At 44.5% G+C, this 26,724-nt stretch overlaps 1 protein-coding gene across 2 annotated transcripts in view; it reads left to right on the top strand.

The window, feature by feature from the left end:
* ANTXR1 (ANTXR cell adhesion molecule 1) overlaps positions 1–26,470 on the top strand; it is a 193,416-nt gene extending 166,946 nt beyond the window's left edge. The window contains exon 18 of one of the 2 annotated variants that reach the window (XM_039527926.1): positions 20,271–26,470. In XM_039527926.1, the coding sequence (XP_039383860.1) occupies positions 20,271–20,555 (285 nt within the window). In that variant the 3' untranslated portion in view covers positions 20,556–26,470. The remainder of the gene's footprint in view (positions 1–20,270) is intronic. The other variant, XM_039527927.1, reaches the window with a different exon arrangement.
* Positions 26,471–26,724: the final 254 nt, after the last annotated feature.

The raw sequence follows: 26,724 nt of genomic DNA, 5'->3' as shown, positions 1-26,724 counted from the left end.
ATGGAGTTTGCTCTGCTGCCCTTAGCCAATGTTTTCTTTTCATGCTAGCATTGGTAGGTTCCCAGCTGGGTTGAAGCTGCAAAATGTAGACCCAGATCTCAAGCACACCAGAGTTTGGCAGTGTGTGAATGAAGGGTTTTGGTTCAGACCCATCTCTCACTTGTAAAGCATTGTGTATTTACTATTTGTACTGTGGTAGCACCTAGGAACTCCGGTTAGGGACCAGAACCCCCTTGTGCTAGGCGTTGTACATACACAACGAAAAGTCCTTGTACCATTGGATTTACATTACGTGGTCCTAAACCAAAGTGCTCTGGGGGCTGTCAAGGTGAAAGATGCTGTATACAAATACACTCCCATGACACATATCCTTGGACTAGCTTTTCAGCAAACTAATGTAACTAAGCTAGTTTCCTTGCAACCTTTTGCTTTTTCAGAATCCCATGAAAAGTCTGAGAACCCACATTATGTTAATGATTTTAAAGTATTGGTTTTACATCTGCCATTTATTATAGACAGGTGTCTTATGTCAACAAAAGCATCAATTGCAAAGCAGTAGAAGAAACTCCCTCCCCCTAGGTGTCTTGGTCTTAGGTTTGTTTGAACCAACCAAGATAAAATAAGTACAAATCCAAACCATTACCCAGAATTTGAACTGAATCCAAACCAAACCTCTTCTGGGACATCAAAAGTTTAGTTCACTTTTTATCCTATTTTCATTCTTATTTTGCCAAAATTTTAGATGAATGCTGATCAGCTGTGGAGGAAACCTCTTACCCTGATCCATTCTCCCATCCATCTGTAATACACTAACCATCTTCCCATTAAGATTCACTTGTCACTGGGTTGGATACTGTGCTTATGACCTCCACTGGGATAAATTGATGTAGCTTCAATGGAAGCATACCAGTTTATACCAGGGAGGAGCTTCAAGCTGATCCCTAATTTGAAGTGCACTTTTTACATGCTAGAAATGCAGGTAATTTGAACCTTATTTAGGGCCTCATCCAAAGCCCATTGAGGTCAATGGAAATCTTTCCCTTTGCTCCAAAGGCACTTTGGGTCAGACTTTTAATATATCATTTATTGAATGCCCAAGGTGAATGGAATGCCATGGAAAATGTTCTCCAGGTTCTTAAAAATGACACTTAGTACGAGGCCCTGTATTCTGTAATGAGAGCCATATGGAGGGGGTTTCAGTGCAGGGATATTTTATCTTGAAATAAAACAGTTGTAACAGTTGCCTGCTGACCAGAAGACATGGAGGTAGCCATATGATGACTGTACTTTCTGCACAGGCATTGTTTCCAGGCATTACAGAGCACCCTCAGCCCAGAGATTGAACTCTCTTGGAAAGGCTGGCTCACAAATCCTAGAAGCTAGTTTCCTAAAACTGTCTCCAGATGCCATGATGTGATTTCAAAGTGCAGTGCCACCAGTTCAAATCAGTGAACCAGGCACGTTTCGAACATTCAGAGTCCGATCATGTGCCAGGAGCCAGGCTAGCTCCTGAACAGATTTAGGGGCCTGGAGCAAGGAAACTCCATGAATCCAAAAACTCAACGATCCTTCCTTCCCCTAGACTGCAGAGTTGTGGCCTATCCAATAATAGCATCTCCTCTGGTTGTGCTCTCTGGCCAGCATAGCCACTCACCTACTCTAGTCCACGCCCAGTATCCCCACTTCAGTGCCTCTGTGAAGAGGAACTCTGTTGAGCACCATCTGCAAAGGCTCCCAGCCTTGTGACCCCCCCTCCCTATGCAGCAGAGCTGCACAGGATTTGCTGCAGGCGAGGCTCTCTACAGCTGCAGAGCAGGTGGCAAGATTTCTTCTTACAGGTCTGGTGCCAAGCAAAATGCCAATTGGCCACCCCAGGGTCTGGAGACACTATGCTGCTTTTGGATCCACTGAATCTTGACTGTACTGCCCCCACGCATCGCTCCCAGAGATGTTTGTGGAAATTCCACCCATGGACTGAGTTCAAATCAAGCTACAGAGCTCCAAAGTGTGGATCCAGGGGAAGAGTTTTTTGCCCATACAATTTAGCCTAGGATTCCCTCAACCTTCCCAATGTGCGTACCTAGCTTTTAATGTTAGCTACATTCTAGTCAATGACCTGTTTCCAGAAATGAGCAATAAGGGTTGCATCTATTTAACACCTGCCTATGTTCATTTCATGACCCGTAGATCCAACAACTTTTTGTGCTTCCTTTTGAAATCAGAAATCAAATCACAGTTCTATAGCCTCTTTCTTTCTTTCTTTCTTTCTTTCTTTCTTTCTTTCATCCAACAGAGTAATGGGGAATATTGTTTGTTAAAAGTTTTAATAACTAATAAACCCGGCAAAATAGTATTAAGGTCAAACCTTTTTAATATCTCTTTAAAAACTGAGGAATACAGAAGCCAGTCCCACTACGTTATGATCTTAAGAAGTTGATGTTTTTCCAGGTGGTTATTTCCAGGCTGATATAAAACCAGGGCAAACAGAGACACACATTTCATCTCTACTTAAGAAAAATGTATTTTATCTTTATCTTTATCTTGCTCTTCAACCTTATCAGGTTATTACCACGGAAAGCACATAACTTTACATGCTTTCAGGCTACTTCCCTTTCCCAAATTAACTTTCTATTTGTGCAGCTGCATGAACATCACCTAAAACAGCTGGAATAATAGATAGCAAGGCAGATACTAAAAAAGGTGACAACCCAAGTGTAAACGCTCAGATACTATAGTGATGGGAGCCAATACAGTAAGATAGATGGAGGGGAGAGAAAAATACTACAGCATTACAGAGCAATGGCCCAAACCATGCTGTGCTGAATGTAGCATTTAAAGTCAATATTACAGAAGACCCCATACAGATCCACACAGATGGACGCTTGTGTCTATGCAGAGCCCCACCAAATGAGATACTGCATGGGTGTAAGAGTCTGACTACACAGTTCAGAGTGCAGGATCAGGACCACAGAGTGTAGCATTTATAGTAAGGGTGTGGCAGAAGATGCTACTATTATTGTTTTTATTACGGGGTGCCTGGAAGGCCCAGCAAACACTTCAGGTCCCATTGTGCCAGGTGCTGTATACACATAGAATAAATGGCAGCCGCTGCCCCCAGGCGCTTAGAGTCCAAATGGACCAGGCAGATAAAGGGCAGGAGGGTCAACAGAGACATCAAGTGATGTGCCCAAGGTTGCACAGAGCTTTGAGACCCTTGGACTAAGGTGCTGTAGAAGTGCCAATTCTGGTGCCATTATTTGGATGGAGCATTCACTGTTTTTCTGCAGCCATGCTTTCCAGCCCTATCAAGGGTGAACAAATGCTTTCTAATTAAAGGAGAGAGATTGTCACCAAACGTGGAGACACCAACAACCCACTGAGCCTCCGTAGAGTCCGGTTTAATTCTCGGCTGCTTCCACACAGACCTTTACACACACACGTGCTAGCAGCCATGCACTATTAACACCACCATAAGTGACAATCAAAAGTCTTGGCCAAGCAAATCCTCCCTGCATGTAACTTCTGGGCATTCTGCAGGCTGAGGGCTTGCAGGGTGCGGCAGCTGTCTCTTAAGATGAGACTTCCTCGCTTTCTTTGGGAGCGTCTGAGTGCTTTGCTGTTCTGGTGCAGTGCTGGCTGGTTCAATGCCAAAGCACCTCGCAGACAAAGGGGAAGGAGCAGGAATGCTACAAGCAGAGGAATTCAGACTGCCCTGTGCCTGAGAGCAATGCTGTCTAGAAAAACAATGAAACACTAGAGTGAATTACCACCTCAATTTTTGCTGACCTGACTGAATTTCTGACCTTAATATGTATCCCTATTACTTCAGTTGTCTCTTCTAAGGCTCATCTGTGATTCTGTCCCCTGAAGCATTGCAGCTGCAGAAAGGGAAATAAAACATAGCCGAGTAGTTGACAAGAGCAACCCTTTAACTCAAGGCTTGTTATCTAGATTCATGAATTATGCCAGTCTAGCTACTGTCTCCCTGCTAGAAACACAGATGGAATTTGCTCCTCTTATATTCAAAGCCATGTTGCTGAGGTACTTATATAAGCTTTTCCTGGTATGATGAAAGGCAGTCTTGTATTTGACACTGCTGTGGGACTGAGGAGACATAGGTTAAATTCCTGTCCCTGCCAGAGACTCCTACTGTAGGCTTGAACAAGTCACTTATTATTGTTTATTATTTATATTACTGTAGTGCCTAGGAACCCTAGTCACTGACCAGGACCTCAACGTGCTAGGTGCTGTACAAACATTTAATCTCAGTGCCTCAGTTCCCCATCTGTAAAATGGGAATAATAATATTCCCTTCCTCCCACCCTGTGTCTGTCTTCTCTATTTACATTTTAAGCTCTTCAGGGCGGGGGCTGTCTCTTACTATGAGTGTATATATAATACCTAGCACAAAGGGGTCCTGATTTCAAGTGGATACCTCTATACAGCATAAATTCATAGACTCCCAAGTGCTATTGCAATACAAATCCAAAAAAATGAAGAACTCAGTAATACAGAGTGGCTGCTCCTCCTGAGGGCTGTGCTTTGCACTGAGAGGGGTGCTGTCTGTTGAAGAGGCGTTCACCGACATAGCTGTCTGGAGGGGAAAATAAGGTTAGATTTCATATTCAGACCAAATATTCATAGACTTTAAGGCCAGAAGTGACCATCATGATCATCTTGTCTGACCTCCTGCACGTCACAGGCCACAGAACCTCACCCACCCACTTCTCTAATAACCTCTGGCTGAGTTACTGGAGTCCTCAAATCTTGATTTAAAGACTTCAAGTTACAAAGAATCCACCATTACCTCTAGTTCAAACCAGCAAGTAACCCAGGCCCCATGCTGCAGAGGAAGGCAAACCCCACCTCCAATACCAACCCAGGGTCTCTGTCAATCTGACTGGGGGGAAAATGCTTTCCCAACCCCAAGTAGGGTGTTCAGTTAGACCCTGAGCATGTGGGTGAGACCCACCATCATTATAGAGAAAATAAATAAATAATAATTAATGTGGTAGAACTGTACTGCCTTATATTGTTTTTACATGTGGGAAGCATTCAGATATTATGGTGATGGACATCAATGTAAGTAGGTAGATAGATAGATGATAGATGATGGGGTGTCTGAGGATAGATTGATCGATTGATCAATAGATCTTCATCCAAACAATTTACCAGTTGAAATGACTAAGAACCAGGGAACAGTTTAGTGAATATTGGTACCTTTATTATTTATTTATTTGTATGGAGGTAGTGCCCAGCAGCCCCACTCTTGGAGCAGAACCCCACTGTTCTAGGTGCTAATGGGTCTTTGTGCGTTGCTTACCCTACCATTCCGTTGGAGGCAGCCATGCTGTCCCATACTATAGGATTAAATAACTCCCTGTTTGGCTTGTGGTCACACTCGGGCAAGCACAAACCTCAGTGCTTCTGTGTCCATTATCAGTTTGTTAAATGCAAACCAAAAGCCGTGTTTATTTTAACATCCCGCTATTTGGTCTAAGCAGCATTTCCCACCATCACCAAACACACACACACACACATACACATGCCATCAGCTTTTCATGTTTGCTCACAGCACTGTTAAAACATTCTCCAGCTCTCTTGTGAAATAGCATGGTAAATTTCCCCAGACTTCTCCTTGTCATTCGATCTGACAGTTCCTTCCCTAGGAGATGTTGGCTTCTCCCTCTTCTTTGCAGCTGCAAAAAGAGCCAAAGTCCATTCTGGGATGAAAACTGCCATCTGGCTTTTCCCAATCACAGCCATGGTGAGAGAAATGTTGAACAATGAGTTCTCTTCTGCAGTGAGACACACAAAGAACTTCCTCAGCCTGTTAATTCACTTGGAATAAGGAGAAAGCTTGTGAAGTTGTCCATTGCACCGAATGATCACCTGATGTAAATGGATGCAGTCAACTGAGCATCTGTTTATACCAGCTAAGGACATGGCCAATTCTTTATCCTTTTATTAAGGGATGGGAGAATTGAACTCTAAAGTTAGGCTCACAGAACACATAAGGGACATGTGGAATACATCTTTAGTGGGACTTGAACTAAATACCTTCTGAGATCAAATAAGCTCCAGTACCTGAGCTGAAAAAAGACTCTCCAGTGGCCATTTGTAGAAGCACCACATATATTTTCTCAGATACTAGCCCACTAGAGAGAGTCCGTGGAATGGATGCGTGTTGGCAGATACTCATTGATATGAATTTCAGTCCTTTTTTTTTTAAATGCCTGGAATGCTGACCCTTCCAGATCAGTTTTTTAAGGGTGATTATTCCCCTCTACTTAGCAGCGGTGAGGCCACACCTGAAGTATTGTGTCCAGTTTGAGCCCCTCCCTACAGAAAGGATGTGGACAAATTGGAGAGTCCAGCGGAAGGCAATGAAAATGATTAGGAGGCTGGGGCACATGACTTACGAGGAGAGGCTGAGGGAACTGGGGTTATTTAGTCTGCAGAAGAGAAGAGTGAGGGGGGATTTGATAGCAGCCTTCAACTACCTGAAGGGGGGTTCCAAAGAGGATAGAGCTTGGCTGTTCTGTGGTGACAAATGACAGAACAAGAAGCAATGGTCTCAAGTTGCAGTCGGGGGAGGTCTAGGTTGGATATTAGGAAACACTATTTCACTAGGAGAATGGTGAAGCACTGGAATGAGTTACCTAGGGAGGTGGTGGAATCTCCATCCTTAGAGGTTTTTAAGACCCGGCTTCACAAAGCCCTGGCTGGGATGATTTAGTTGGTGTTGGTCCTGCTCTGAGCAGGGGATTGGACTAGATGACCTTCTGAGGTCTCTTTCAACCCTAATTTTCTGTGATTCTGTGATGGGTAGGTTTTGATGAATGTCTCGACTTGAAAAATGTTTGAAAAATAAGTTTGAAAATTGTAAAAATGTCCCATTTTGACATTTCGGAAACAACACATTCTGCTTTTCTGGTTCAAAATGACTTCTCCTTTTGAAATGTAAGCTAATTAGAGTTAAAAAAACTAAATATAAAAAATGGTCAACACTGAAATGAAACTTTTCAAAATTATCAGAACAAAATATTTCGACAGACCCCCCCAAAATCATTTTGTTTTGTTTTTTAGTTCACAAAAAATTTGAAGATTTCAATTTTTTGTTCTGATTTGGCTTTGGAAATTTTTTGGAATCATTAAAATTTTCACAGGATGGCAAAACCATTTCCCACCCAAGCAGTAATCTATTATCTGGTGCGGTATATTAGGAGCACTGGGGATTGTGACGGTTCTGAGATTTTATACCATTGTATCTCACAAGCTTCTATGGAGCCATTTCTGATTTAGATGGGTGTAACTGAGATAAAAAAGAGGCTGGAATATGACTGTTCCATAACCATGAAATCACTCACTGCCTATGAGAATTAATTTAATTCTGCTAGTCTCTGAAACAGAGACATGGACATACTTAGCTCTGTTGTTAAGTAGGACAAGGTTGCAAGGATCTTTCATTTGATACCTTAAATCCACTGTACATATCCTGATCTTCAGTGGTGGTGAATACTCACAACCAGCCTGTGAAATCAGGCCATAAATACTCCTGGATACTTTCTGTAAGAGATCATTGGTTGAAACTTTCCTTTCCCCATCAACTGGCAGATTGCTGCCCTCCCCCCTAGAGATCGCTGTGTTTTATTGTTGCTCTATGAATCCAAAGTGTGATAGAAATGCAGAACATTATTAATAATAGAGTCCATTTCTTGAAATAATCTCCACTGGGGTTAAGTTTGCATTTTAATTACATTTTGAAAATCTAGTTGTGGTCACATTGGTCAGATACCCATGCAAACTCATCCACTGAAGTCAGTTGAATTACACCAGGGATTAATCTGAGTCATCGTGTTGGGATTATCTCTGAATAAAGAGCTCCAGATCTGCATGAGAAATAAGATCTAGAAATATGAAGTGACTAGCAAAAAAGGAAAAGTCTCAACTTTTAAAAACAATCTCAACATTCATAATTTTGATGCCTGCATGAACAGAATACCAATGAGGCTAGCAGATCTAGCCACAAGTCCTCCTGTGTAATTAGAAACGCTCTGTAGACAGGAAACAGCAGCTTACAAACTCGCTCGTATTCAGATGAGTAAATGACATCAGCATCTGTTGCCATTTTCCTTCCACCTCCCACCATACTCACGGGGGGATTTCTGCTGACTTAGCTCCTTTTCATATATTTTTGCAAAGTGGAAGCATTTATTGTTGTGTTTACACAGCTGAAGCTCACACAGCACATTCTGCCTTTATTCATGGATTCAGCAGGCATCAGTCTATATGGAGAACATGGCTGCTGGGTCTCAAAATGAAAGCACGTTCTAGCCTAAATTTGCCAGGGTTCCTTGCTTTCACTCCTTAGTCTTTCCGTACGATTTCTCCAAATCCAGGACCATGCTCCCTACTGCTTTACACAGTCAAGACATAGGGCAAATATTAACTAGCTCAGGTCCTGGAGCAGTAAGTCGTGCCAGCACATGCTTCAGCATGCACTGTACAAGCCTGTCTGGAACCCTGGGTAATTATTCAGCTTCACTGCTGCAGAACCTTGGCTAGGTAGATTAAGGCTAGCTCAGGGCTTGGCTACACTTGAAAGTTGCAGCGCTGGAAGTTACAGCGCTTGTCGTGCAGCTGTGCAGGAACAGCGCTGGTGTGTGGCCACACTCACAGCTACCAGCGCTGGTGTGTGGCCACATTTGCAGCATTTGCAGCGCTGTTGGGAGTGTTGCATTATGGGCAGCTATCCCAGCATTCAAGTGGCAGCAATGTGCTTTTCAAAAGAGGGGGGTGGAGTGGGGTCTAGTGTGACAGGGAGCGGGGGGAGAGAGAGAGAGTGGATTTTTGGAGCCAACACTGTGTGTTAGCTTCCTGCCTTGAAAAATCAGAAAATGTTTCCAACCCCTTAGTCTTAACTCTTAATTGCAAACAGCCTGCATCCAACACGACTCCCCACTGTTTCACTCACTCCCTGCCTGCCTCTCATTTGATTGTTTACAGCCAGGTACAGATCGATCACAGCAAACAGGAGCTCTGTTTGTTTTTTAGATAAGCAGCACCGGCAACGGAGCTCCGCGGAGCTCCGAGTTCACAACAAAACAAAGAGAGGCTGCATAACAAAACAAAGAGAGTAATTTAGTTTAAAGCATTCTGGGATATCTCCTAATACCCTGGAGGCCAATTAAAGCGCTGGTGTGTGGCCACACTTGACGAGCAGTGCTGGATCACCAGCGCTGCACTCGTTATACCCCAACCAGACCAGGTGTACAGCCAGCGCTGCAGCCAGGGAGTTGCAGTGCTGGATGTGCCTTGCAGGTGTGGACAGTTACTAATTGCAGTGCTGGAAAGCCTCCACCAGCGCTGCAACTTTCAAGTGTAGCCAAACCCTCAGATATGTCTGCTTGGGCTGCAGTCAAACTCCATGATTGCAGTGTAGACATACCCTGAGGCAAAGCACTGGAGCACATGCTTAAATCCATCTGTATTCAGAGAAGTGCTTATTGATACTGGGATTTTCAACAGAGCCTAAGAGAGTTAGGTGCTCAACATCCCTAGCTTCTCTTAGGCTCATTTGAAAATCCCACCGTTAACAAACACTTTGCTGAACAGAGATCTACTTAAGCACGCCCTTAAAGTTAAGGTCATGCTAAAGTGCTTTGCTGAATTGGGGCCCAAGAAAGTAGTATTATAGCTATTGGATAGATGAGGCTGGGTCTTTATGCTTGGTGCAGCTGATGAAGTGGCGTAGGTTGGTGCTAGAGTGCTCCAAAGGGAACCCTAAGCAGGCCAGTGATCTGGCTCACAGAAAGGTACAGGTGAGTTGACCAAGGTCACATGATGAGTTCATGGTGGAGCTAGAATTAGAAGTCAGGAGTTAAATGCCAACTCTCTCAGTTCAACACCGAGAGCCCTAGACAACACTGCCTCTCTAACCTAGCAAGCAGTCATGTAGCATGATGAAAAGTAAAAGGAAAGCAGTGGTAAATGTGGCATTAAGAGCAACAGGACTTCAGTACTTAGCATTTATTGAGTCACAGCAGTGCTGCCTCAGAATGTTTCAGCATTCAATGGTATAAGCAGCTCATCTGAGATCCTGGGGATGCTCTCTTCTGTACTGAGACAGTATTCCAACTATGACATGAAAATATATTGCCAGCCTGCCTCAACCTGATTTCTGTTCCCTCCATGGTGATGTCATGTGGGTTCATTGACATTCTGAGAGTTAGATTCTGATCTCCTCCATGCCAATTCAAATCCAAAGTCTTCAGAAGTCACTGGAGCTACTCCATATTTACACAGGGGTAACTGATCAGAAACTGGCATGAGAGCCACACACAAAAAAAAAGTCATGACTCAAGACAAGTTAGCCCTAGTGCTTTGGCATTGCTATCCAGAGTCAGCTCTGCTTTGAAAGACACATGGCCTGGGATGTTCAGAAGGGGTCACTACTGACCTATCTGCTCCCAAATGAAGTCAATAAAACTTCTAGGCCAGTACAGGAACCTTTTCAAAGTCCCATCTGCTGTATCCTAATTTGCTGCTGTGGATGATGATATTATAATACCCAGTACTTCTATAGCAACTTTCATTCGAAGAGTCCGAAGCACTTTCTGGACAACTAAGTAAGCCTCACGTGCTTGTGAGGTAGGTAAGGGATATGGCTTTCTTCTCCATGGAATGGCAGCCACCACAGGGGTTCCGTGCAGCATCTGTGCAACAGCACAGGGTAGTAATTTAGGATACAAAAGGAATAAGCAGCCCATACGTGATTGAGACATTGGGGAGACTTTAACTAGGCCAGATACGATGACCTGTATTGGAATTTTGCTAGCATGGGTTGGGGTAACATCCCTACAGTTATGAAAAGAGCCCTGGGTTTTAAAGGACTAAGGTATTCCAACACAGACACTCATAGAATCATAGAATATTAGGGTTGGAAGAGACCTCAGGAGGTCATCTGATCCAACCCCTTACTCAAAGCAGGACCAACACCAACTAAATCATCCCAGCCAACGCTTTGTGAAGCCTGACCTTAAATACCTCTAAGGATGGAGAGTCCACCACCCACCCTAGGGAACCCATTCCAGTGCTTCACCACCCTCCTACTGAAAAAGTTTTTCCTAATATCCAACCTAAACCTCCCCCACTTCAACTTGAGACCATTGCTTCTTGTTCTGTCATCTTCCACTTCTGAGAACAGTCTAGCTCCATCCTCTTTGGAACTCCACTTCAGGTAGTTGAAGGTTGCTATCAAATCCCCCTTCACTCTTCTCTTCTGCAGACTAAATAACCCCAGTTCCCTCAGCCTCTCCTCGTAAGTCATGTGTCCCAGCCCCCTAATCATTTTGGTTGCCCTCCGCTGGACTTTCTCCAATTTGTCCACATCCCTTCTGTAGTGGGGGGACCAAAACTGGATGCAATACTCCAGGTGTGGCCTCATCAGTGCCGAACAGAGGGGAATAATCACTTCCCTCAATCTGCTGGCAGTGCTCCTACTAATACAGCCCCATACGCCATTAGCCTTCTTGTCAACAAGGGCACACTGCTGACTCATATCCAGTTTTTTGTCCACTGTAATCCCAGGCTCCTTTTCTGCAGAACTGCTGCTTAGCTAGTCGGTCCCCAGCCTGTAGCAGTGCATGAGATTCTTCCGTCCTAAGTACAGGACTCTGTACTTGTCCTTGTTGAACCTCATCAGATTTCTTTTGGTCCAATCCTCCAATTTGTCTAGGTCACTCTGGACCCTATCCCTACCCTCCATCATATCTACCTCTCCCCGCAGCTTAGTGTCATCTGCAAACTTGCTGAGGGTGCAATCCATCCCATCATCCAGATCATTAATGAAGCTGTTGAACAAACCCAGCCCCAGAACCGACCCCTGGGGCACTCTGCTTAATACTGGCTGCCAACTGGACATTGAGCCGCTGATCACTACTCGTTGAGCCCGACAATCTAGCCAGCTTTCTATCCACCTTATAGTCCATTCATCCAGTCCATACTATTTTAACTTGCTGGCAAGAATACTGTGGGAGACCGTATCAAAAGCTTTGCTAAAGTCAAGATATATCACGTCCACTGCTTTCCCCATATCCACAGAGCCAATTATCTCATCATAGAAGGCAATCAGATTGGTCAGGCATGACTTGCCCTTGGTGAATCCATGTTGACTGTTCCTGATCACCATCCTCTCCTCCAAGTGCTTCAAAATGGATTCCTTGAGGACCTGCTCCATGATTTTTCCGGGGACTGAAGTGAGGCTGACCAGTCTGTAGTTCCCCGGGTTCTCTTTTTTCCGTTTTTTAAATATGGGCATTATATTTGCCTTTTTCCAATCTTCCAGGACCTCCCCCGATAATCACAAATTTTCAGTGATAATGGCCAATGGCTCTGCAATCACATCAGCCAACTCCCTCAGCACCCTTGGATGCATTAGATCTGGACCCATGGACTTGTGCATGTCCAACTTTTCTAAATAGTCCTTAACCTGTTCTTTCACCACTGAGGGCTGCTCACCTACCCCCCCATGCTGTGTTGCCCAGTGCAGCAGTCTGGGAGTTGCCCTTGTCTGTAAAGACCAAGGCAAAAAAACATTGAGTGAGTACTTCAGCTTTTTCCACATCATAGAATCATAGACTTTAAGGTCAGAAGGGACCATTATGATTGTCTAGTTTGACCTCCTGCACAACGCAGGCCACAGAATCTCACCCACCCACTCCTGTATCAAACCTGTGTCTGAGCTGCTGAAGTCCTCAAATCATGGTATAAAGACTTCAAGGTGCAGAGAATCCTCCGGCAAGTGACCCGCGCCCAACGCTGCAGAGGAAGGCAAAAAAAACCCAGGGCCTCTGCCAATCTGCCCTGAAGGAAAATTCCTTCCTGACCTCAAATATGGCGATCAGCTAAACCCTGAGCCTGTGGGCAAGACTCACCCGCCAGCACCCAGGAAAGAATTCTCTGTAGTAACTCAGATCCCACCCCATCTAACATCCCATCATCTGTCACTAGGTTGCCTCCCCCATTCAGTAAGGGTCTCACATTTTCCCTGACCTTCTTCTTTTTGCTGACATACCTGTAGAAACCCTTCTTGTTACCCTTCACATCCCTTGCTAGCTGCAACTCCAATTGTGCCTTGGCCTTCCTGATTACACCCCTGCATGCTCGAGCAATATTTTTATACTCCTCTCTAATCATCTGTCCAAATTTCCACTTCTTGTAAGCTTCCTTTTTGAGTTTAAGCTCACCAAAGATTTCACTGTTAAGCCAAGCTGGTTGCCCGCCATATTTGCTATTCTTTCTGCACATCAGGATGGTTTGTTCCCTGCACCCTCAATAAGGCTTCTTTAAAATACAGCCAGCTCTCCTGGACTCCTTGCCCCCTCATATTAGCCTCCCAGGGGATCCTACCCTTCAGTTCCCTAGGGGAGTCTAAGTCTTCTTTTCTGAAGTCTAGGGTCCGTAATTTGGTACTCCTTTCTTCCTTTTTTCAGGATCCTGAACTCAACCATCTCATGGTCACTGCTGCCTAGGTTGCCACCCACTTCTACTTCCCCTACCAATTCTTCCCTGTTTGTAAGCAGCAGGTCAAGAGGAGCACGGCCCCTAGTCGGTTCCTCTGGCACTTGTACCAGGAAGTTGTCCCCAACATGCTCCAAAAACTTCCTGGATTGTCTGTGCACCGCTGTATTGCTCTCCCAGCAGATGTCAGGGTGATTGAAGTCCCACATTTGAACCAGGGACTGTGATCTGGAGACTTCAGTTAGTTGTCCGAAGAAAGCCTTGTCTACCTCATCCTTCTGATCCGGTGATCTATAGCAGTCACCTATCATGACATCACCTTTGTTGCTCTCGCCTCTAAACTTAACCCAAAGACTCTCAACAGGCTTTTCTCCAGTTTCAAACTGGAGCTCTGAGCAATCATACCGCTCCCATATCAGTAAGTGGCCATGAGAAAGTCTAAGGGAGTCAACTGATACCACATTGCCTGTGAATTTGGCCTCTTAACTAGTGGTTTGGAGCAAGAGGAGCTGCTCAACGGACATAGGAGACTGAGGAAAATAAACCTGGGTGGAAGGGTTCAAAATTCAAACTTTCCGGTGGGGTGCGGGGAGGAACAGGATGAAATTTGTAGTGAAAACATTATTCCATTTTTCAACTGGCTCTAATTGCAAAGGTGATCAGGGTTCAATTATCTTTTGGACTGACCCACATGGGAGCCCAGGGAAATAGGAACCCCTCCCTGGGTCTCTGCGCAGCTTCCTCAGATCTTTGGCAGCTGTGTAGGCTTCAGGCCCACTGTCCCCCAGAGTGGGTGGAACCATCACTCTGCCCACCCAAGGCACCAGGTATCACAGAGGAGGAAGTAATTTCTGACTGGTATAGGCCAGTAGCCAACTTACTTCCTTCACTCCCCAGAGCATGGAGGAATCAGGGAGGGAATCATGCTTCTCTGAGGATTGAGTTATTCTCTGTAAAGTGACCATCTAGTGCTGAACTGGCAAAGAAACAAAATGGCTTTTAGGATCCAAGCCCGGGGTCTACACTTGACCCCGCTTGATCCAAAAGAATATCTGATGCCAGTAGTGTCCTAATCCACAGTGTGATTTGTGTTCTAGTCAGATCCACAAAACTATCACGTCGCCAAACTAAGTAACTCTGGGCAAAATAGTCACGACCCATTATTTTCTGGCCCAGTTTCCCATTTTTTTAAATAAATACTTCAACATAAATAAAGAAAATAAACAAAGACCATGCAAGTGATAGTCTGAAGCTATCATTGCAGGAGAGATGGAACCAACACAAGGAAAACATTCTTATGGGTTTTTTTTCCCTGAAGAAAATTGGTTAATCTTGGGTTCTGACTTTCACTCACTCAGCAGGCCTGTCCCACAGTATTTACTTAAAATTGCAGCAAAGTGCATTAAAACAATGTTAAAGATGAGCCACCAACCCACAGAGAGAAAATAAAACCAAGGACACTATGATTTAAGACTGGGGCATGCTTGGTGTCCTCAATTCAGATGCTTCTTCTGCTTTATCATCTGGTGCCCCTTTGTTAGCTGGTGTTACAGATGCAGTAAAGATCTTTGCAGAAGAGAGTGCAATATTTCAGAGTAATGTCCTGGGTTTACTTCTATCCGGGGCAGGTCTTATAAATATTGGGCCTGATTCTCCATGCCCTAAACCGCACGCTGTCATTTATACACCAGATCAAAAGGGCAGTATCCCACGCCCTGGTGGCAGAGATGTAAGGGTGTATCTCCATTTCAAGCTGGAGGCATCAATTCTGGCTAGAGGAGACATTCCCATACTAGTGCTGATCAAGCTAGCACACTACAAATAGAATGTATCCATGGCCGTGTGAGAGATTAGCTGCCCAGAGTATGTGTCCGGTGTCTCGGACGGCTCTGGGCTCAGGACAGCAAGCTCCTCCCCCAGCTTGCGCCACTGCTGCTATGCTCTATTTTTAGCATGCTAGCACGATCAGAGCTAGCGTGGGTATATCTCCTCGAGCTGGAGTTTGAGCTTCCAGCTTGAAGTGTAGACATTCCCTAAGGCTACATCTTCACTGTGGAGGAAGGGGCCTGATTCCCAGCTCATGTAGATATACTCATGCTTGCTGTCACTGAGCTAACACACCAAAAATAGTAGTGTAGCCACGGTAGCATGGGCACCATTGCTAGCCACCCAGAATACAAAGCCCCCTGAGCCCCATGGATATGAACTCGGGGTGGCTAGCCCATCCTGCCACTGCCCGTGCTACCACGGTTACACTGCTATTTTTAGCATGCTGGCTCAATGAAAGCTAGCACAGAGTATGTGTATGCAAGCTGGGAAACCCCCCCCACACCCAGCTCATAGTGTAAATGTAGCCTTAATGACAATGCACGGGGCAGGGGGGAGGGGAAACAGGACTCCTTGTGTACAGTAATGCTGTAGGGCAAGTCTTTAAACAGGGTCACATTTGAGAACGGGCATGAACTAGTTTAAAACACTCACTGTGCACTGATGGCTCACTTCACAGACCCACCATCAGGTGCGGCTCTAGCTTTTGTGCCGCCCCAAGCACAGCAGGCAGGCTGCCTTCGGTGGCTTGCCTGTGGGAGGTCCGCCAGTCCCGCGGTTTCAGCATACCCGACACCGAATTGCCGACGAATCCGTGGGACCAGCAGAGCTCCCGCAGGCAAGCTGCTGAAGGCTGCCTGACTGCCTCCCTCACAGGGACTGGCAGGGCGCCCCCCGCGGCTTGCCGCCCCAGGCATGCACTTGGAGCGCTGGTGCCTGGAGCCGCCGCTGCCCACCATTCAAGAAGAGCAAAGAGGCCACCTAGCTGATTTCAGCAGGTAGCTAGGGGTTTTGCCAAAAGGGTCTGGCCAAAGCCTTGCAAGCTTCACCAATCTCTTACCAGCAGATGGCCATTGCAGCCATGGTGTAGGTTAGAGCAGACTCGGGGTGTGCACTTTATGTGCAAGACAGTATATCTGCAACCCTGGTTTTCTTTTAGATGACCTCTGTTCACACAAAACAGGCTCTCCTCAACTGTGGGCCGTGCAGGGTATTTTATAGTCTCATAGCAGAATCCACTTTCCTCTACTGCTCATCTAGGATTGAGACAGCTGTTTCTTAATATCCACAAACAATGATGATATCTTTGGCAGCGCACTTGCATAGAAGCTGTCTGAAGCTATTTTCACATCAGTCCCTTCCCCTCAGCCTCCACAGCCCATCAAATCCTCTCTCTCAGCCTTTCCAGCCTGCCATCGGAGCAGGAGGAGGGAGGAAATGAACCAACAATAAATCAGAAATAAAATGTTCCATGTATATCCAGCTACCCACTAGAAGGCATCAAAATTAAAGAGACAAACCCAGCAGTTGAAATAAAGAGACACTATCTGGCAGCCTGTGCCAGTGCAACGAAACAAACAGTTACCACTGAATTAAAATCTACGGCCTGATTGCCAAAGGTGCTAAGCACCCGCTCCTCCCATTGGACCAGACTGTCCCCAGTGGCAACTTGGCACCATGTGTGGTTGCATACTCCAATCTCATCTGGTAGCATTCACCACCACTGACCCCTTGTGTAAATGACTGCAAAAGATGTAGGGCACCAGAGCATGACACCCAGCTGCAGATGCTCAGCACTTTGGAAAAACAGGCCATTAGTATTTAAAAAATGCAAAGCGTCTGGAGTGGAGGGACATCTGATGCAAAACTTCCATGTAGCTTGCTTGCATTTGTGTTTGGGGATTCAGTGGGGTTTAGGGTCGTGGACTGAGAGTCAGGACTCCTGGATTCTAATCGTGCTTTATCAGCAATGTGATATGATGGTATGGACGAGCTGCTTATAACCCCTCTTCGACACTTTACTTGTCTGTAAAATGGGTATAATAAGACTACTCCATGGCACAGCGAGGGTTCAGAGCTCCTAATGTAGTTGCCTTAAATCCCACCACATTCCTGTGTGTTGGAACCACTCCCATCTGCCTGGGATCATTGTTCTGTTTGGCATCTTTTCACCAGCACTAACATTTACTTTGAAAAAGGAAAGAGAAAAACACAGAAAAGCAAAACACCCCCAGCCCCCCTCACCTTCCAGACCTCCCCCGTCCCCACACACCAACACCCTAACGGAAAACAAACTGTGGGCTCAGAAGCCCTCCAGTGTCTCTTTGTATGAGTTCATATCTGGAAGAATGAGCCTGTAATATAATAACTTGGATTCCAACAGTAGAGAATTTATTGTGGGATCTTTCACAGGTGGAAATTATTAGAGAAAGCTAAACAGCTTAGAGGGCAAAGGTTTTGTTTAAAATGCATAACAAACTGTAACTTAGCACCATTTTTATAGCAGAGCTACAGAAAGCAGTTTTTGGCTTCACATGGGCAGCAGACTAAGGAGACATTCTACTTAACAGTTTGTCTCTTTCAGTAAGGACACGGTACAAGCAACTAGCTTTGGTAAATAATACTCCCTCTCCTGTCCAGTTGGTAAATGGTTAGAAGCAGGACATGAGTGATATTTGATATAGATGCAAGATGCAAATTCCAGATTTCAAGCAGGGGGAGTGGGGGGAAGGCGTTTGGCTCTGGAGTTTTGTATCAGCCAAATGTAGTGGGGGACACTGGTAAAATTCTGAGCCAGAATTCTAATGGCAGTAGGAAAGGGGAAGCATGAACCATTGTTGCCAGGCCTTGAGATTTTATCATGAATCGTGTGATATTTGGTGTTTTTCTTAAAGCACCAGCTGCTGGAGTCAGGTGATTGCATGAGAATCGCAGCTTTCGTTTTTTTAAAAGTTGGTTTCTAGCCCTCCTGCTTGCAGATAAAAGCTTGTAAATGTAACCCAAGTGTATCCCAAAGGTTCAGAAAGCAAATATACCACCCCCCCAAATATATCCCTCTCATTATTTTGAAGCTATCTCCTGATTCTGGGGGCTGACTTGTGCCTCAGTCTGGCCATATTGTTGAATCCATGATTTGACTTCTCAGCCCATTTCTTCTCCCGGGCTTGTCTCTGTGGGATCAGTGTACTCAGACCGGAAATTACTTGTATTCTATAGCAGGGTCAGCAGGTTCCGTTGTCACCTGTGGCAGCTCTGTCGGCAGAATATACTCCAAAGACAAACTCTGAAGGGGAGAATTTTGCCTTAACTCTGCTAAAATGAAAGAGGTTGTGCAAAATCTATTACATCACACGATGGCACCAATTGTAAATTCAGGTCTAATCTCAGAGGCTTGCCACCCACGGTCTGTAGCACCTGTGTGTACAGATGTGGGCGGGGAGGGGAGTGGATTCACTTCTAGCAAGATCTGACAGTTGAATCTGGCTGTTGCTCACAACTGTCTTCCCTCTGGATTACACTGTAGGGGAATTCTTACTGGAGCTATTGGTCCACTGCTGAATAGTTGCACTGATTATTTCTCATCCTTTGGATGTGTTGGGAGAAAGCATGCCTGAACTCATAAGCAAATGACTGGTATGAAACTGTAGTGACATCTGTGTAGTATTTTAATAGGGCTGCATCTGTTTTCATGGAGGGCAAGTGAGATCCCAGGGTGAATAGTGGTCATGCACACACCTGGACAGCTAGAATGAACCACTGTTAGCCAGACGTCTTCATGAGTGGACTGAGTTGATCATAAGGCTAACTGTCCCAAAAGCCTGCAGAGACACCTACAGATTAGCAGATGTGCCTGTTTATCTAGATATCCAGCCATAGTCATCGATATAGCCAGGGTTGGTCTTGCCAAACTCTGTGGCCATGGGGTGGGCGTTGTGGGAAGGAACAAATACAAAGCCATAGTACTCCTTTGCCCTGTTGGCATTCTAACCACCAGTGCCTCAGCCCTGGCTGACATTCATGCCTAAGGCCCTACCAAATTCACGCCCGTGGAAAATGCGTCAGAGACCATGAAATCTGGTCTTCCCCAGGAAATCCGGTCTTTTCTGTGATTTTACTCCATACTATAAGGTAAAAGTATACAAAAGTACACCCCTAGTTCTGTGCTGCTGCTGCTGCTGGCGGCGGCACTGCCTGCATAGCTGGGCACCCGGCCAGCAGCTGCTGCTTTCCGGCTGCCCAGTTCTGAATACAGCGCAGAAGGAAGGGTGGCAATTCCGTCACCCCCCTCCAATAGATTTGCGATCCCTTTTTGGGTTGGGACCCCCAGTTTGAGAAACGTTGGCTTAAGGGCTTTACATGTTTATATGTTGCCACTTTTAAATACATATTCATATTTTGTTATAACACTGTGAAATTTAAGATTTAATTATCTGAAACCATGAAATTCAAGATTTTTAAAATTTTATGATCATGAAATTTATGAAAATGGACCATGAATTTGGTAGGGCCCTATTCATGTCCCTTCACAGGACTTTACATGCTATGGCCGCTGGCTACAGGCACATGCTGGCTGCAATAGAATCAGCGAGCAGTGGTTGCAAGGATGGTTCTGTGTGCACTTTCACAATACCATGCGAGCTGGAGTCACGGATGCAGGGCTAGTCCATCCATGATTAGTCAATTTGCATTTGCTACTGCATGGTTCACTCCAGATGTGAATCCTTTTGGGTTTCTCAGAGCAGCCACACAAGGATTGGGTTAAGAATCTGGCCCATAAAGGGGCCTTGACTCCAACTGTGCACCCACAAAAATAAACGTAGACAGCTGATTTGTGAGTAGGAATACCACTGCACCCACCAGCAGGGCCCTGGGCTCCTACATCACCGCCACGCTCAATAACCTTTTTGTTTCTCTTTTAGGGCCGCTGTATCAATTTCACCCGAGTGAAGAATGCTGAGGCACCGCCGAAATACCCACTCAACCATGCACATCCACCCTCCTCTCCGCCCCCTGCCCCAATCTACAACCCTCCACCCCCTGCCCCGATCTATACCCCACCTCCTCCCAGTTCTCCCACTCCTCCCACCCCATCCCCATCATCCACTCTCCCTCCACTGCCCCCGCCTCCCCAGGCCCCGGCCCCAGCCCCGGCCCCCAACCGAGCCCCTCCTCCCTCCAGGCCCCCCCCTCGCCCTTCCGTCTAGGGGCTCAGCCTTGTCCCTCTCTCTTCCAGAAGCATTCGGAGGGCTCTTTCAGCAGTACTGTAACAAACCTGTCTTGGGGGGGGGGGTTTATAGGAAGTCTTTACATTCTGAAATGGATGACAATAGAACAAACCACTTATTAGTCTTTTTATCTATTTATATATAATCCCACAATGCACCAGTCTCACCAACCAGCAAGGAGAGAAAATCCAGGGGGCTGCAAAAATGAGGCCACTGGAGAAACATAAATCACTAATGTTCACTTCAGCCCTCCCATCCTCTGTGATTTACCACAGTGATCCTGGAAGAAATTGGAAATTAGACTAGCTCTTAGAAAATTCAGAGACTGCAAGGCAATCCTCCACAGTGAAGGGCCCAGCTGAAAGCTTCCTACAGACCATGTGGACATCACAGTGGGCTACTTTGCCATGACTGTGTGAGTTCTCTTCTTGTTGCAGTGCTTCAGATTAATATGGAGAGATGATTATTTCTCACATGCATGCGAACAGCAGGATAAGATAATGAGGAGTGTTAGATCTTGGATTTTTAATCTGAAAAAAAAAAGCAAAACAAAGCAAAAAAAAAAAGCAGCCATCCCAATGGACTTTGTTCTGGAGAATGAACGGGGCCATCATCCTTTAGTTCCCAGGAGGGTGTTGGAGTAGATGTCTGGTGTATGGATTTGTGTATGTTGTTATGTGGAAGTGTGGGTGAACGAGGCTGAAGTACTACTAGAAAAATGAATTACATGTAAAATAAAAAGAAAACCCACAGGAGGGCTCCAACCCCACACCTGAAGAAGAAGAGTTAATGAAAGATCAGCCTTCCATGTTCTCACCAGGCTGTAGGGGTCCGGAGACCACTGAGCAAAGGAGCCTGTGGAAGAGAAGGTTGAAAGAAGAGTCGTTACACTACGCTTAGCTAACAGTGCCTGTCTGATGAGTGCAGCAGAGTAGTTCAGTGACCATTTCCATTTTTAAATGAAGGTTTCTGAAACAGCTGACGTGGGAATGAGTGGTTGGTTCTATTCAGTTTTTAAAAAAAAAACTTCAATGCACTTAGGCTTCATAAATCCTGTAATTGTCATCAGTTTCACAGAATCTCACCGCTGCCTCTTTTGTTTGTAAATTGCCCCCTTCCGCCTTACCAACTTCTCTGCTTTGATTTTTGTTTTCCTTTCTTTAATAAGCACTGAATGTCTCCCATACACTTTGTCAAAGGGACACAGTGTGGCTACACCTTTCTCTTGTCACTTCCATTATCAGTTGTTGGCCAAGGCAAAGTCATGCACAAAGTTGCCTGAGATGGGATATCAGTCTTCCAAGAAATGCACTGGCTGCATTTCTCCATGTTTTTTCCTTCTTTTTATTTTTTTCCCAGTGGACCCTCCCCTCATAGTTTACAATACTGCGTATGTACACGTTTTAACCTATAGTAAACTTCCTGAGCACCTGCCTTTGTAACACAGTGCTGAAATAGACAAGATCAAGATTAAAGTCAAACCTCTGCCTCCCTAGTTTACTTTTATGATCAGCTCCCATGACATGAATATCTCCCTGGAAATTGCCGCATCATAAAGACAAATCATCTTTGTAGCTACAATTCTGTGAATATCGAAGGGTTTTCATACTCATAAAGCAGGTGGTTTCAACCACAGATACGCTTTGCCAAGTAGTTACTCCAGTGTTGTTGGAAATATTGCTTTCCTAGGGGAAAAGACTATTCAAGAAAGAGGAACAGAGCAGATACAAAGATAAAGACCCAGTCAAGGAACGAACTGGGATATCTTTTGTCAGGGACCTTTATAAACAGTCCTTTTCTATCAGGCTCAGATTCAGCCCAGTTGGCACTCACCAACCCTTTGGTCAGTGTGTCTTATGTCATATGGAACAAATGACTTCATACAGGGATCACAATGGCTCTGAGGTCTGCAGCCATGTGCGGGCTGTTCTGTGAAAGGGCCGATGTATCTGCCATCACAACTGTTTGGTCTGCAGGCAGCACAGAGCAGTCCCCACTTTTGACATTCACTGGGTTAGACACTACTCAGACTGTAGCAGGTACTGGCCACAGTCGGTTCAACTAGATGACGTTAGGATTGTCAAGTGGGACTGGAAATCTTGGAAAGCCCTTCAAAGGTTTGGTTGGACTTCCCCTTGAGATGGATGCCATCTAGTTAAATAGCTGAAGATGGAAAGTGTAATAACGTCCTGTGGGATTAATAGATATTTCTCTTAACAGATCCTCAACGGTACAAAAAAGTTTGGAAAGAAAATTATTTTTTAACCAATGACATTAAGAATATCTTTTTTTAGTGTCAACCAGTAAATCAGAACAACTGCTGGGATAAATTAGTTTACTACTCTAAGACAAAAGTAGTGTTTGCAGATTCCTATAAAAACTTCTTTACCACAATTTAAGAGGAAAAAAAAACCCAAAAAACAAACTTAAACAGAGTAACAGAAAAGCTCAATCAGGCCAGAAAAAAATAATTTTAATGTATCCCTGTACTATAATCCTTCTCAAGGATAAAAACAAACTCCAAATTGTCGTTGTATATATTGTTATTGCATGCTTACCATATGTTAGATGGAAGCATTTCCTATCCAGTGTGGATAAAAGAACATTTTTCAAGTTGTAGTAAATTATTATAAAGCCAATGATATTTCATGGCATGTTATTGTATCAAGCTGTGCTTGTTGTATTTTTGTTCTTTATGTTTGTATTGCTTTTTATAAATGTACAAATATTTCCTGTAGTGACGAGTACCTGCTTTACATAGCATTAATTGAACTACAAGGACTATGGGCTATATACGCCCCTCGATCCATTGAATGGGAGTTATGCACATGGATCTAGGGTAGTGTATAGCCATACTGCAGTGGGTGTGTGGAGAAACACCTAGTGATAAGCAAATGCCTATTTTTTATTAACTAAACAGAGAATCATTAACTGGTTATCAACCAGTTATTTACTAGACATTGAACATGCAGGTTATTAACTGGACATAGAATCAGAGTGCCCACAGGTAATCTAAGTTACTTGTTTTCAGTAGACCCTGACCATATAAAATGTACTCAGCAAAACCAGAGCAGATGTTGGCTAGCAGAATTTACCTCCAGTGTTGTATTTAAAATCAACCTATGGGTGCACAATTATGCAGGTTTGGAGCCTGGTGCCACTGAAGTCAATGGAAGTTCTGCAATTGACTTCAACAGGCACAGGACTACGGCCACATTTTCTGGGGCTGCAGTAGATTCATGTACTAAATCGAAAGGGACATGGCACAAACACCGACCTTTGTGCATGTATGCAGAGGACCATTTGTGTGTTCTGAAGAGGCTTTCAGCAGGTGCAAAACATCTAGGTGCACGCTTCTTTGCAGACATGTGCTCCTGCAAATGTGTGGCCCTAAGTTTCCAAAGAGATGGTCCTAAAGCTCTGAAATGAATTTTCCCAAAGGGGAGAACATTTCTGATATCAGATGGTTCTTTAATCTGTAGCAACCTACATAAAATTTGGAGGCAGGAGCACAGATTGCAGGAGGGAAGCATTCAGAGAAGGCTTCGGGAAGTCAGCCTGTGTGCACATGACTGGAATGCTAGCTGCAGTTTCAGCATCTCTGTAAATAGTTCTCTTAATAAAGGGCCAGTTTAGGTTTACAAACATGGATTCCTTTCATGTATTAGCCAGCATGTGGTACACAAAACATAATCTAGCAGACAAAAGCATAACAAAATCCAATGGCAGGAAATTGAGGCCAGACAAATTCAGACTAGATATAAGGCACACATTTTTAACAGTGAGGGTAATTAACCATTAGAACAGTTTACTTAGGCATATGATGGATTGTCCATCACTAGAAGATGGAATGTCTTTCCTAAAGTTATGCCTTAGTTCAACCAGAAATGATGGACTTGATGCAGAAGTGACCAAGTGAAATTCTGCTGCCTGTTTTAGGCAGGAGGTCAGACTAGATGATTGGAAAGGTCCCCTTCTGACCTTAGAACCTGTGAATTTATGAAAGATCAGGTCCTAGGGAACCAGGCGGGTAGCTGCACTCATCTCTAAATTTCATTGTATTGCATTAACATGAAGAGAGAAAAGGAAATAACTAAGGTGCGGCAGGTGTAGAGATTGGGGAGAGGGAAGGGAGTAAAGGCACCTTTGCCAAAGCTAGAATCTGAATGGAAATTAAGACCAAAAGGACATATCTTCAACTGAGTGGGACTATGCTGATTGACATCAGCTGAGACTTGGGCCCCAAACTTGGGCCTAAAGTTAGACTCCTACATTTATATTTGGGCGCCTTAGCAGAAGTGAGCTGAGTTTCCAAGGTGCTGAGCCCCCGGCAACCTCACTGAAATCCAGGGGAGTCACAAATGCAGGGCACTTTTGAAAATAAAATCGGACTCCTTTTGTTGAGGTGCCTAAATATGGAGTTAGGGGCCTATCAGAGAAAGGTGGCTGGAAGGAGATGCTGGAGAAATTCAGACAATAAGGTGGGAATTGATAATGATGAGAGTAATTAACAGGGAGGGTAATTAACCAGCAGAACAATTGACCCAGGATTAAGGTGGATTCTCCATCATTGGTCATTTTTAAATCAAGGTTGGATGTTTCTGTAAAAGATCTTCTGTAGGAACTATTTTGGGGAAGTTTTCTGGCTTGTGCAATACAGGAGGTCAGACTAGATGATCACAGTGGTCCTTTACGGCCTTTAATCTGTGAACTTGTCTACATTCGAAATGCTACAGTGGCACTGCCGATGCTGATGGGAGGGGTTCTCCCATCAGTATAAGTAATCCACCTCCCAGAAAGGCAATAGCTAGGTTGATGGAAGAATTCTTCTGTCCACCTACCTCTGTCTGCACTGTGGTTAGCTTGATTTAACTACATTGCTCAGAGGCATGGATTTTCCACACCCCTGAGTGATGTAGGTGAGTCAGCCTAACTTTGTAGTGTTGACCAGGCTTATGAAACTTTAGGCAACCAGGTTTGACAATGTTGGCCGTAATTTCACATCGCCTTCCAGTGACAATTAATGCTATGCAAACAAGGTTGAATGAACTGGTGTACTGTATACAGACAAATGGTACCCTATGTATCCCCTCTCAATAGAACTTTCCTGTTGTACATATTACAAAGCTGTCATTCCAAACTAGCCAATTGAAGGCAAATGTTCATTACAGAACAAAAGGAAGGAGCCAAACGGTGAAACATCTGCTCTGCAGTTTCAACAGGAATTAGGGTTTCATTTTTTGTATCGTTTTTACCATTTGCACATGCAGAAATATAGAAGTAATAGAATTGGTCTTGATAGCAATGAACAGCTCTGAGTGATTTGCTCTGAATAGGACACTCAGGCCTGGGACTTATATTATTCTTTATTCATGTACATTTTTTATATTCAATGCTCTACGTCAATCTGTGTCCAACAGCCTGAAAGAAATATGCAGTAGCATTTGACGAGGATTAAGAACATTTCAAAATGCTGAAAAGTTACAAGCTGCTGCTGGCTGTAATTTGAAGCCTTTGTTCAAATTAGCCTTGTGATCTTCCAAATTCTCCAGATACTCCATGTCGTGTCAAAACATGTTCTGTCATCATTTAGATGATGGGGAGTTGGGGAGCGGGGGAGTGGCAGGCTGTCTAGTTTCTTTGAGAACTCTAGCAGTGTTTGAGTCAAGAATATTGCTAATAGGTGGGGATGATGCAGCAGTGGAAAAGAAACATGGTTTATTTTTTGATATTGACTTCAGCGTTAATATCCCAGGACTGGTTGGAAGAAGACACTTAAGCCAGGTTTAAATGATGATGTTCTACTCCCTGTGTTTGTTGCATGTGTCATTTGTTAAATTCAGTCATTACCCTTGCTGATCTTGAGGTTATTATTAAAGAACTACACTAATTCATGCTTGTTTCCATATGTTGTGTTTACTAGACAAAGGCGAATGCGCTAGGAGAAAAGCAGGAGAACCTGCTCCATGTAAAACTTCCCTTTCCTCAGTGTGGATTACCGGTGTTCTGCTATTGTGGGTTTCTAATAGAATATTTCCTTCCAGGGAGGAAATGAAGGGAGATTGACGAAGATGGACGCATAAGTGGCATGACAAAGGCCCCAATTCAGCAAACCATGTAAGCACAGGCATAAATTTCAGAATGTGCT

The sequence above is a fragment of the Mauremys reevesii genome, linkage group 2 (genome assembly GCF_016161935.1).
Source record: "Mauremys reevesii isolate NIE-2019 linkage group 2, ASM1616193v1, whole genome shotgun sequence".
Taxonomy (NCBI): Eukaryota; Metazoa; Chordata; order Testudines; family Geoemydidae; genus Mauremys; species Mauremys reevesii.
This window is presented reverse-complemented; position numbering and strand designations above follow the sequence as displayed.